The sequence below is a fragment of the Scyliorhinus canicula genome, chromosome 1 (assembly GCF_902713615.1).
Source record: "Scyliorhinus canicula chromosome 1, sScyCan1.1, whole genome shotgun sequence".
NCBI lineage: Eukaryota > Metazoa > Chordata > Chondrichthyes > Carcharhiniformes > Scyliorhinidae > Scyliorhinus > Scyliorhinus canicula.
In genome coordinates, this window is record NC_052146.1 from 175,036,389 (window position 1) to 175,049,908 (window position 13,520).

Consider the following 13,520-nt stretch of genomic DNA (forward strand, 5'->3'; position numbering starts at 1 on the left):
GCCCTTTTGTGGGTGGCCTCTGGGTCGTTGTCAATCAATCGATCAGGGCTCCATCACTCTGATCAATCAGGGCCAGGCACATCGATTTTTGGGGTGGACACTCAGTGTTGGGAGCAGAGGGTTGGGTGGCACTGTGTCTGGTAAACAATGTGATTGATAGGATAGTTCTGTTGTTCCTGGGATGCCTGAAGATGGTCTTTTACCTGGACTGTTAAAACTGTCTTGAGCTGCAGCTTTTGTGTACCTGCAAGCTGCAGCCCGTCTGTCCCTGACTTTGACCATTTTTCCCAGCGTTCTTTGCGGGAGGCCATTTTAGATGGCCACACGAGTAAATTGTGCTTGTTCGAAATGGTGTTTACCAGTCATGTGGTGGCTACCAGTTTCGCAGACCCTCTGATGGTCTGTGGACCCTAATTTGGGAACCCCTGACTTGGATGCTATGAGTGCGCATTACTGCTATATGGATGTCCAAAAAAGCCCTCCCTTTCACATCAATGGTTTGAAAATTGTATTTTTAGTTTCTCTAATGATAGACCATCAATTCACACAAGAAGAGAACAGTGGTTTTAATAAGCTAAGAAGTATGCCAGCCTGCTGCTGCTCCCGCACTGAGAGCTGGCCACAGGTCTGCCAATTATATATCTCCCCCGAGGGGCGGAGCCAACAGGAGCATCAACACAACAACAGTAAGTAACAGTGAATACGAACAACAGTGAACATATACAGTGGTGGATATCAGTAGGACGAATAACGGTAAATATATGTATAGTAGCAATACGTGGTTCACCACAACCAAGGGGGAATATTTTACGGTGAATAAATATTGAACCTGTCTGGCATTGATTGGACTTTATAAGTTTTAATTTTCTAGGTAGCTTAGAGGCAGCAAGTGTTTTAAGTTGCATTTGTGATTTGTTTTTGTTTCAGGCAGTATCCTTTTAAGGGGCTACCCTTTCAATTTATTTAATTTAGTTTATTTTGTTTAATCAAAAAGTTTTAGGCAGCCAAGTAGGGATTGTGTTGTCTTGTTTCTGCTAGTGTTAATTAGAAGTAATAATAATCTTTATTAGTGTCACAGGTAGGCTTACATTATCACAGCATGTTACTGTGTTACTGTGAAAATCAGTAGCTGTAGTCAGGGAGCTGACTTCAAATTAACTTGAGGAAACTATAAGCCAGTGATTTCTCGCTTTAAACTGGAATGTATTCTCTCTATAACTCAAAATCTGACTGAGCTGTTGGTCTATATGATTTATGATGGGAGCAGTAACACAAGTAGCTGATGCGTTAATCAGATGAACATGTTGATGCCAGGAACACAGGCGATTGGAATTGCATCTCCTATTTTTCTGTCATGGATTCATTCATCAGTGTCTCACTTTTACGGGCCAGTCCAGCAAATATATTCTTCAGGAGCAGCCGACATGGCCGCACGCCGCTGCTGCTGAGCCACTCTTGTTGATGAACATTGAAGTCCCTACCAGGAGTATATTCTGTGCCCAAGCTGCCCCATTGTTTTCTCCCAGTGGTGTTCAACATGGAAGAGTGCTGAAAGGCAGTAGGTAGCAATCAAAAGGTCCGTATTCAACCTCCCGCTACAGGACTGCATGGGTCCAGATTAGTATTGAGGACTCGGACCACTCCCTCCTGACTATGCCACTGTCGTGCCACCTCAATGGGATAGGGCATTCACAGGAATGGTGATGGAAGAATCTAGGATATTGGACAAAAAGACCCAAATCTGTGAATAATGACTATGTCACACTATTGCTTGACTAATTTGAGGGACTCTCCCAATGTTGGCATAGTTTCCCGGTTTGTGAAGGAGGGTTTGTGGGTTGACTGGGCTGGGTGTGCCTTCATCTGATGTCCAGGTCGATGCCTCATGGTCCAGATTGTTTTTATTATAAATTTTTTGCTGTGATTTTATGTAATTGCTTTCTAGGCCACATCAGAGGGCAGTAAAGAGTCAACTACATTGTTATGGTCTGGAATCACATGTAGGCTGGAATGGGGAAGGACAGCAGATGAAGTTACTGTGAAAATCCCTGGTCGCCACATTCCGGTGCCTGTTCAGGTACACGGGGGGAGAATTCAGAATGTCCAAATTACCTAACAGCACATCTTTTGTGGTTTGCGGGAGGAAACCGGAGCACCCGGAGGAAACTCACGCAGACACTGGGAGAACGTGCAGACTCCACACAGACAGTGACCCAAGCCGGGAATTGAACCTGGTGCTGTGATGCAACAGTGCTAACCATTGTGCTACCGTGCCACCGGCACAAAACTAGTTTTGTATTCCAGATTTATTTAATCAATTGAATTTAAATATCCCAACTGTTAGCGTGGAATTTCAGTTCATGTTTCCAGAGTATTCCTTCAATTAAATAACTGTGATACTGTTCTCTTCATTTACAAACCACATTTATATAACGATAGCAATCACAACTTAATAGTTTGGAAACTACCTTTTATCTGAAAAAAAATTGTTTTCTGCTGATCTTTGTAACTTGATGTCTCTGTCGGGGGGGAAAAGTAGTGAATTTATAAGCAATTGCCAATCAAAAGGCAAATTTACATGCTGGAACACTTCTTCACTGAGAACTCTGGTACTAAATGGACAGGTCAAATTAAGTACAGCCCGACCTCTGGATTCAGCTTTCCTCAGTGTAGTCTGTTTTCTGGCTGTTAGAAATAAAGCTACTCTCATTTTTCTAGTAATTACTTATGCGTTACAAAATTATAGTGCTTCTTGCAATGCAGGTGTTCTATAAATGATTGCGTACAAAGTTGCAATAGATTTCTGTTAATTTTAAAAAGTACACATACTGTATCAATAATGAAGTTTTACATGGTTTTGCTTCTGCCATGGGCTATAATTGCTTAGAAGACTGTTTGTATGCTGTTATTACATACAGCGTAACTGAGGCTGTGGAAAATTTGAGAGTTGATCTTGGGACACATGAGTAAGCTCAAAGGTACAGCAAACAATTAGGAATGTAAATTGCAGGACTTCCGGTTGCGGCTATGACCAGCTAAGTCGCACGTTTGGCTGCTCCTGCTACAAAGGTGTTTTCGGGCCGATTGGAGGGCCCCAACGGCGCTGTAAGGACAAATCCCGGTGGGGGAAGGCTCCCTGAAGAGAACCAGACCAACTTTATGGTCGGTACCCGGAGTGGGGTGGTAAAGAAAGCAACAGCAGCTCCCAAAAAAAAGCGGGGGAAGAAGACCAAAATGGCGGCCGGTGGCGCACCCGAGGAATGGAGGAAATGGGCGGAGGAGCAGCAGGCCGCTCTCCTGCGCTTCTTTACGGAGCTGAAAATGGAGCTCTTGGAGTCAATGAATGCGACGACCACCAGGCTGATGGGAGCCCAGGCGACCCAAGAGGCGTCGATTCGGGAGCTGCAGCAGGAGATGACTGCGAGGGAGGAGGAGGCCACGGTCCTCGTGGGAAAGGTAGAGGTGCACGAGGCACTCCACCTGAAATGGCAGAGCCGTTTTGAGGAGCTGGATACCCGAATGAGGCGGAAGAACCTGAGGATCTTGGGCCTGGCAGAAGGCCTGGAGGGGTCAGACCTCCCGGGATATGTAGCAGAAATGCTGAGCTCCCTGATGGGGGCAGGGGCCGTCCCTTCGCCCCTGGAGCTGGAAGAGGCCTACAGGGTCATGGCTAGGAGGCCAAGAGCAAATGAGCCCCCGAGGGCGGTGCTGGTGCGGTTCCAGCGACTCAGCGACCGTGAGAGAGTGCTGGAGTGGGCCAAGAGGGAAAGGAGCAGCAAGTGGGAGAATTCGACGGTGAGGGTCTACCAGGACTGGAGTGCGGAGGTGGCAAAGCGGCGGGCCCGGTACAACCGGACGAAGGCGGTGCTACATGCAAAACGGATCAGGTTCGGAATGCTGCAGCCAGCGCGCTTGTGGGTCACCTACAGGAACCAACACCACTATTTTGAGTCCCCAGAGGAGGCGTGGGCCTTTGTACAGGAAGAGAAACTGGACTCGAATTAGACCCAGGGGACACTTGGCGGCCGTAGCCGCTCGGGTACTTTCAGCTGAATTCTTTGTTTGGATTTTGAACTCTTGCTGTGGTTTTTCTTCTGATGTTTTTTCCCCCCTTTGCCAACTTCCCTTAGTTATTGTTATTGTGGTTATTCATGGTTATTTATGGTTATTTATGCTGTTTGGTAGAGGGCGACTGTTAAGTACATTGTTATTTGTTATCTATCTGTTATTTATAATGTTAAGTTGGGGAGGCGGGACGGGGGGGAGAGCAGATCGGGGATATGGGCTGCTAGGGGGGGTTCTTTACAGGCATGGACGGGGGTGGAACTGAAGATGGCTGGGTGGGGTGTGGCAGGGCGAAAGCGCGGGCTTTCCTCTGTTTTCCCGCGCGCGGGGCAGAGGAGGGGGGAGGGGAGGAGTGCGGGGCGTGGCTAGCAATGGCGACCTTTCCCGCGCTGGAGCGGGGCCAGGGAGGAGTGGCAAGGGGGGGGAGGCCCCCCCCCCCGAGCCGGGGGGAGTCGGAGTGTGGCAGGAGCAGCCGGGTCAGCGTGAACCAGCTGACTTACGGGAGTACGATGGAGGGTACATCGCGGCTAGGAGGGGTCCTAGCCTGGGGGGGGGGGGGGGGGGGGGGGTTAGGGAGGGACACCGGGTTGCTGCTGAAAAGACCAGAAACGGGAAGTGGAGGACTGGAGAGGTGGGGGGAGGGGGACATCGCCATGGGGAGCGGGTCAGAAGGGGAGGGTCGACCCGGGGCGAGCAGGGAACAGGACATGGCTAATCGGCAGGGGAAGGGGGCGGCCCGTCCCGCGACCCGGCTGATCACTTGGAACGTGAGGGGGCTGAATGGGCCGGTCAAGAGATCAAGGGTATTCTCACACCTGAAGGGACTGAAGGCTGATGTAGCAATGTTACAGGAGACCCATTTGAAGGTAGTGGACCAGGTTCGCCTGAGAAGGGGGTGGGTGGGACAGGTGTTCCACTCTGGATTGGACGCAAAGAACCGGGGGGGTGGCGATTCTGGTGGGAAAGAGGGTGTCGTTCGTGGCGGAGGAGGTGGTGGCGGATAAGGAGGGTAGGTATGTGATGGTGACGGGTAAGCTGCAGGGGGAGAAAGTGGTGATGGTCAACGTATATGCCCCGAACTGGGATGACGCGGGTTTTATGAGGCGCCTATTGGGCCTCATTCCGGGACTGGAGGCAGGGGGCTTGATCATGGGGGGGGACTTTAACACAGTGCTGGACCCCGGGCTAGACAGATCGAGCTCAAGGACCAATAGGAGGCCGGCAGCGGCAGAAGTGCTGAGGGGGTACATGGAGCAGATGGGAGGAGTAGACCCATGGAGGTTTGGTAGGCCGAGGGCGAGGGAGTACTCCTTTTTCTCCCACGTCCATAGAGTGTACTCCAGAATCGATTTCTTCGTGTTGAGCAGGGGGCTGATCCCGAGGGTACGGGAAGCTGAGTACTCGGCCATTGCGATCTCTGATCATGCACCACATTGGGTGGATGTGGAAATGGGGGAGGCGCGGGACCAGCGCCCGCTGTGGCGGCTGGATGTGGGGCTGTTAGCGGACGACGAGGTGTGTAAAAGGGTCCGGAAGAGCATTGAGAGCTATCTGGACTTGAATGACACGGGTGAGGTGCAGGTGGGGATGGTCTGGGAGGCCCTGAAGGCAGTGATCAGGGGAGAGCTGATCTCCATAAGGGCGCACAGAGAAAGAAAGGAGAGGCAGGAGAGGGAGAGGCTGGTGGGGGAGCTATTGGAAGTGGATAGGAGATATGCGGAGGCACCAGAGGAGGGGCTGCTGGGAGAACGGCGCAGCCTGCAGGTCAAATTCGACCTGCTGACCACCAGGAAGGCAGAGACGCAGTGGAGAAGGGCACAGGGCGCGGTCTATGAGTATGGGGAAAAGGCGAGCAGGATGCTGGCACACCAGCTTCGCAAACGAGATGCGGCTAGGGAGATTGGGGGAGTGAAGGAGAGGGGCGGGAAGGTAGTGCAGAAGGGGCAAGAAGTGGATGGGGTCTTCAGGGATTTTTACAAGGAGTTGTATCGGCCTGAGCCGTCGACGAGGAGAGGGGGAATGGAGGACTTCCTAAACAAATTGAGGTTCCCAAGGGTCCAGGAGGGGCTGGTAGAAGGGCTGGGGGCGCCAATAGGGCTAGAGGAGCTAGTCAAGGGAATAGGTCAGATGCAAGCGGGGAAGGCGCCGGGGCCAGATGGGTTCCCGGTGGAATTCTACAAGAAAAATGTGGACTTGGTGGGACCGGTACTGGTACGAGCCTTTAATGAGGCGCGAGAGGGGGGGGTTCTGCCCCCGACAATGTCGCAGGCTCTGATCTCCCTGATATTGAAGCGGGATAAAGACCCCGTGCAGTGCGGGTCCTACAGGCCTATCTCGCTTCTGAACGTGGATGCCAAGTTGCTGGCAAAGATCCTGGCAGCTAGAATAGAGGATTGTGTGCCAGGGGTAATCCATGAGGACCAGACAGGGTTCGTGAAGGGGCGGCAGCTCAACACGAACGTGCGGAGATTGCTGAATGTAATTATGATGCCGGCAGTGGAGGGGGAGGCTGAGATAGTGGTAGCGCTGGACGCGGAGAAGGCATTCGATAGGGTGGAGTGGGAGTACCTGTGGGAGACGTTGGAACGGTTTGGGTTTGGGGAAGGGTTTATTAAGTGGGTGAAGTTGCTCTACTCGGCCCGACGGCGAGTGTAGTGACAAACGGGAGGAGGTCGGAGTATTTCGGGCTCCACCGAGGGACCAGGCAGGGATGTCCCCTATCCCCCCTACTTTTCGCACTGGCGATTGAACCGTTGGCGATGGCACTGAGGGGTTCAGGGGGGTGGAGAGGACTGACTAGGGGAGGGGAGGAACATCGAGTATCGCTGTATGCGGATGATCTACTGCTGTACGTGGCAGACCCAGAAGGGGGAATGCCGGAGATAATGGAACTATTAGCAGAGTTTGGGGACTTTTCGGGGTACAAACTAAATTTGGGCAAAAGCGAGGTTTTTGTGATACACCCGGGGGATCAGGGAGAGGGTATTGGGAGACTCCCCTTCAAGCGAGCAGGAAAGAGCTTTAGGTACTTAGGGGTGCAGGTGGCAAGGAACTGGGGGACCCTCCACAAGTTGAACTTTTCCAGGCTGGTGGAACAGATGGAGGAGGAATTTAAGAGGTGGGACATGGTACCGTTGTCGCTGGCGGGGAGGGTGCAGTCAATCAAAATGACGGTCCTCCCAAGGTTCTTGTTTTTATTTCAGTGCTTGCCCATCTTCCTCCCTAGGGCCTTCTTCAAAAAGGTGACGAGTAGCATCATGAGCTACGTGTGGGCGCATGGCACCCCAAGGGTGAGAAGGGTCTTTTTGGAGCGGAGTAGGGACAGTGGAGGGCTGGCACTACCCAATCTCTCGGGGTATTACTGGGCGGCAAATGTGTCAATGGTGCGCAAGTGGATGATGGAAGGGGAGGGGGCAGCTTGGAAACGAATGGAGAGGGCGTCCTGTGGCAACACAAGCCTGGGGGCCCTAGTAACGGCACCATGGCCGCTCCCCCCCACGAGGTACACCACGAGCCCGGTGGTGGCGGCCACCCTCAAGATATGGGGGCAGTGGAGGCGACACAGGGGGGAAATGGGAGGTCTGTTGGCGGCGCCAATAAGAGGGAACCATAGATTCATCCCAGGGAACATCGACGGGGGATTTCAGAGCTGGTACAGGGTGGGCATACGGCAGCTGAAGGACCTGTTTATAGAGGGGAGGTTTGCGAGCCTGGGAGGGCTGGAGGAGAAGTTTGAGCTCCCCCCGGGAAACATGTTCAGATATTTACAAGTGAAGGCATTTGCTAGGCGGCAGGTGGAGGGGTTCCCCCTGCTCCCCAGTAAGGGGGCGAGTGATAGGGTGCTCTCGGGGGTCTGGGTCGGAGGAGGGAAGATATCAGACATCTACAAGATAATGCAAGAGGCGGAAGAAGCATCAGGGGAGGAGCTGAAAGCCAAGTGGGAAGTGGAGCTGGGAGAGCAGATAGAAGACGGGACGTGGGCGGATGCACTGGAGAAGGTCAATTCTTCCTCCTCGTGTGCGAGGCTGAGCCTCATTCAATTTAAGGTGCTGCATAGAGCTCACATGACGGGGACAAGGATGAGCCGGTTCTTTGGGGGTGAGGACAGGTGTGTCAGATGTCTGGGAGGCCCAGCGAACCATGTGCATATGTTCTGGGCATGTCCGGTGCTGGAAGGGTTCTGGAAGGGGGTGGCAAGGACGGTGTCGAAGGTGGTGGGGTCCAGGGTCAAACCAGGATGGGGGCTTGCGATCTTTGGGGTTGGGGTAGAACCGGGGGTACAGGAGGCCAGGGAGGCCGGAATACTGGCCTTTGCGTCCCTAGTGCCTCGACGAAGGATATTAATTCAATGGAAGGACGCGAGGCCTCCAAGCGTTGAAACTTGGATTAACGATATGGCTAGCTATATTCAGCTAGAAAGGATCAAATTTGCCCTGAGAGGCAATGGTCGTGGGGGGACATGCACGACTGTAACGCGGGCAAGTCTGCTCGCTGCTCATGTCTGAAACTGTAGGCTGCCTTGTTTGTTAAGTTGTTGCTTGGGGGGGGGGGGGGGGGGGGAAGGACTGGTGCGCGAGGGAGGGATATTTGCCTAGAGGGATTGTGTTGTAAATAATTTAAAAATTAGTAGGGGTAAATGTCTGTATGGAAAAACTCTTTCAATAAAAATTATTTAAAAAAAAAGGAATGTAAATTGCACAATGGTCTTTTTTTGCAAGGTAATAGGGAAATCATGCCACTATTGTATAGGGTTTTGTTGAGTCCGCACCTGTATGCAGTTTTTGTTTCCATAATATTTAAGGAAGGACATTCTTGCATTGGAAGCAGTATAAAGAGGGGTTGCTACATTGGTTTCTGAGATTTAGAGGGTTGTCTTATGATGAAAGGCTGAGTAAACTTGGTCTATACCCTGGAGTTTAGAAAAACAAGAAGTGATCTCATTGAAAAGTACACTGTTCTAAAGGGCCTTGACAGGATTGTTTCCCCTGGCTGGGGAATCTAGAACACATGGGCACGCACAGTCTCTGGATAAGGGATAAGTCTCTGGGCGGCACGGTGGCACAGTGGTTAGCACTGCTGCCTCACAGCTCCAGGGACCTGGGTTCAATTCCTTCCTCGGTTGACTGTGTGGAGTTTGCTCTCCCTGTGTCTGCTCTGGTTTCTTCTCACAATCAAATATGTGCAGGTTAGGTGGATTGGCCATGCTAAATTGCCCTCCGTGTCCAAAATGTTAGGTGGGGCTATGGGGATAGGGTGGAGGGGTGGGCTTAAGTGAGGTGCCCTTTTCAAGGGCCGGTGCAGACTCAATGGACTGAATTATCTCCTGCACTGTAAATTCTAGGATTCCATGAAGGGACCGATCATTTAGGAGCGAGATGAGGGGAAATTTCTTTACTCAAAGGATTGTGAAGCGTTGCCATTTTCTACCCTCGAGTGTTGTGGATTCACAATTATTAAATATATTTAAGGCTGTTATTTACAGATTTTGATGTAACCAAATCGAGCGATAATGGGACCAGGTAGGAAAGTGAAGTTGAAACTGAAGATCCGCCATGATTGACAGAGCAGTGTCCAGGTGCTGCTTCTATTTCCTATGTTCTTTGCAGAGATCCACAAAACCTTTTGTGGTCAGATTAGTATCATCTGCAACAGTTTCCTTAAATACACAATTTCTAATTATTTTTTTGTCAAAGATTTTAACAGAATCAAAATAACTCGCAGGACAAAAACTGTCCATGTTTAAAAACAGGTTGAGGAATATAAATACATTTTGTCAAGTGACTTTTTACAGTCATAGTCATTGAATATGGAATATCTAATTGGAAACAAACCAAAAATACTGGACAATCTCAGCAGGTCTGACAGCATCTGCAGAGAGAACGGAGCTAACGTTTCGAGTCTGGATGACTCTTTGTCAACCTGGGAACTGTTTCTTCCTGAGTTGAAAAGGCAGATTTGGATCTGATGGGCTCAATATTATTCGAGTAATAAATACTTTATTTGAAACCTAGCAGCAGCTATCATCAAAGCAAACAGCTTCCTAACTCCAAATCTTGTACTGTGACAAAGTCCTTGTTTAAGATTCAGGTTTCATAGCAAGATTTTGACTGCATGTTCCTGAATCTAATTCTGTGGTAGCATGCTCATTGGAGGTAGAAATTATGGAGGATAGAATGTTATTATCATTATCTACAGAGTTAATGTTGATGTATTCTTTTAATTCACCTGAAAGGTTTTCTAAAATGTTTTCATTCAAATCGAGTGAATCTTCATTTTTAGTACTAAGTATAGCTTTTGAATAGTTTGTATCAAGTAATTGCCCCTGCCAATTTACTACACTTAACCAATTCTACTACCTCATCTACCCCCCCACATTCCATTCCTCTCATGTCATTTCCATCCCATTCCTCCGATCCTCATCCATTCCCTCTCTCTATCCAGGATAACTTTGTTGTTGGACTCCTCTTACCTTCCATTGATTTTATTCTCTGCCAATCCTTCCCACTGTGCCTTTGAGCCACCAACAACCATTGGCAACCGCACATGCTGCACACACTTCATGTCCTTCATATGGACTATGGACTAAATAAACGCACCAACAGACTCGGCCCTTAAACTAACCAATCTAAACAGCCGGGAAGACAAAATCTTCAGTGTTGTATGTACGTTCCAACGGTATACTCTTTTCGTAAAATAAGGACAAATGCCCCTTGAGTGAGTTAATCTAGATGGAACATGTATTGATTCAAGGCAATTTGAAAAATATCACCAAGTTCCATTGCTAGTCTGATTATAAGTCTAAATCGGGAGCTGTTGAAGGGGCTAAGTTTGTGCTTGCTGATTTGTTCATGCTTTCCGATAAGAATCAGATTTGAGGCAGACAAAACAGAATGAGATCAAACTGAAGATTTTCTGTTTCAGGCTGAATTACGGGCAGCTGTATTCTTGGCACTTGAAGAACAGGAAAGAGTAGAGGTAAGTGTTGTGCAAGGCACTGCAGTCAAAAGCTGAAAATAATTGTTTTATGCTTCATGTAATTTTCACAAAAATAGTCCATCTGCCCAGTTAGTACATGCTGGTGTTAATGTTCCACATGAACTCCTTCCCAACTATTTTGTGTTTAAACCAATTAAACTAAATGAACTCCTTCTTCCCCACATGCCTCTTAATTTCCCCCTATTAACATATACTTTAATCCTTAATTTTTCACGTGTTTAGCGTCCTCTTAAGAGTAACTTGCAATTTGCCTCAACAATTTCTAATGGTAGGAATTTCCATACTTCTACCTGACTCTGGGAAAATAAGTTTCTTCTGAATTTCCTATTGAATTTATTAGTGACTATTTTATATTTAAGTCCCGGAGGTTTAGTTTCCCCACAAATGGAAATATCTTGTGTGCATTGGCTCTATTGACTTTTGTTGTCCTCCGAAGATCTCTAGGAGGTCTCCCCATAACCTCTCTCTGTTGCAGATAATAAGGACAGGAGACGATCAGAAGGAACGTCCAAAAGCAGCAGGAATTGCCCTCTGGGATTAGAAACATGGAAATACTTTTATATAGTGCCTGCTGAGTTCCTGAGGTGCAGTGATTTGCTATGGTGGGCAACTGCAGCCATTCTGTGATTCAGCCAGATCAAATAAGAAAACCAGTTAATCTGGGCCAAATGCAGTATTTGCGAGTGTTATGATTTATAATTTGCAAGTGTCATAGTCCTGAAAGCATTAGAGGTAATTTAACAGTGCCTCCTTATTCCAAGATAAAAGAATTGGCTAAATGTGTAAAGAAATTAGTTTGGTGAAGGATAAGAAAGAGTTTAAATTCCACTATATAAACTAGTCATTTCCATGCATTTATGTGTTCTCCAGCTTCTTTCATCACCTCTTTGCACAACTAGCATGCAAACGTTGTCCAGTATATTCCCCTTTTCCTCGCATTTCTGTTGTTAAATAAACTTCTGCAATAAACTCTGGCTCTTTGGTATTTAAGGAGATTCAGTTTAGATAACAGAAGTTCACAATTACATGTGTCAGGAAAAAAAGTTGAGAAAGAAAGGAAAAATTAACTAGAGAGATTGGAAAGGAGGTGTTAATAGCCAAAAATTATCTTTGAACAGAGGACAAAAGTGAACAGAACAAAAAAGGAAAATGATAAATTGCACATCTGGCAAGAGGAGCAAGTAAAAAATTAAACTGTGAATGCAATTAAAAAGAAAGGAAAGTTTAGGGTAGAACTTGGGCTTCAAGCAGCTAATTTTAATTTATTTTACAGAACAAAACACCACTGGTTAATGAGAGCTTGAAAAAGTTTTTGAACACGAAGGATGGTAAGTATTTTAACTGCATTCATTAAGTAAGACAAATAAAGACATTATTATCCTAATATAGACTGGGAAAGTAATAAAGTAAAAGGAAGAGCTGGGGAGGGGCACCTTTTCTGGAATGTGATTACAAACCCAACAAGAAAGTAGGCATTGCTGCATCTGGTGTTTGTGGAATGAGATGGGGCAAGTAGATAAAATGCGGTACAGTGATTATAGTATAATACGTTTATTTTTAAGGAGATTCAACTGCCCTAAACTTAGATAACAAAAGTTCACAATTACAAGTGTCAGGAATAAAAGTTGAGAAAGAAAGGAAAAATTAACTGGAGAGATTGGAAAGGAGATGTATATAGCCAAAAATAATCTTTGACAGAATAGAAGACAAAGTGAACAGGAAGAAAATGGGACGGCACGGTAGCACAGTGGTTAGCACTGTTGCTTCACAGCGCTAGGGACCTGGGTTCAATTCCCGGCTTGGGTCTCTGTCTGTGCGGAGTCTGCATGTTCTCCCCGTTTCTGCGTGGGTTTCCTCCGGGTGCTCCGGTTTCCTCCCACAGTCCAAAGATGGGAGGTTAGGTGGATTGGTCATGCTAAATTTCCCTTAGTGTCCAAAAAGGTTAGATGGGGTTACTGGGTTATAGGGGCAGGGTGGAGGTGTGGGCTTAGGTAGGGTGCTCTTTCAGGAACCAGTGTACATTCGATTGGCCAAATGGCCTCCTGCACTGTAAATTCTATGATTCTACAATTCTACGAAGGTTTGGGTTATCTATGGAAAAGAACAGGAGAAAGCAAGAATAAAAATGATTGGGGGAGGACCAGTTTCAGTGGGATGAGAACAAATGTGATCCCAAGCAAATTGGAACCTTTTTAAAAATTAAATTAGAGTACCCAATTCTTTTTTTTTTCCAATTAAGGGCAATTTAGCGTGGCCAATTCACCTACCTTGCCCATTTTTTTTTGGGTTGTGGGGATGAGACGCAAACGCGAGGACAATGTGCAAACTCCACATGGACAGTGACCCGGGGCCAGTATCGAACTTGGGTCCTTGGTGCCGTGAGGCAGTAGTGCTAACCACTGTGCCACCATGCTGCCTCAAGCAAATTGGAATCTGAATTGGCAGGCGAAACTAACAGA

General features: G+C 48.0%; 1 protein-coding gene across 12 annotated transcripts in view; it reads left to right on the forward strand.

Moving 5' to 3' along the window:
* Nucleotides 1-13,520, forward strand: part of cep43 (centrosomal protein 43) — a 117,868-nt gene that overhangs the window by 17,844 nt on the left and 86,504 nt on the right. For all 12 annotated transcript variants that reach the window (XR_005461361.1, XR_005461367.1, XR_005461372.1 and 9 more), the window contains exons 2-3: nucleotides 10,987-11,040; nucleotides 12,335-12,389. Coding sequence is in view for 5 of the 12 variants with exons in the window: in XM_038803063.1 (XP_038658991.1) it covers nucleotides 10,987-11,040; nucleotides 12,335-12,389 (109 nt within the window). In the remaining 7 variants the exon portion in view is untranslated. The remainder of the gene's footprint in view (nucleotides 1-10,986; nucleotides 11,041-12,334; nucleotides 12,390-13,520) is intronic.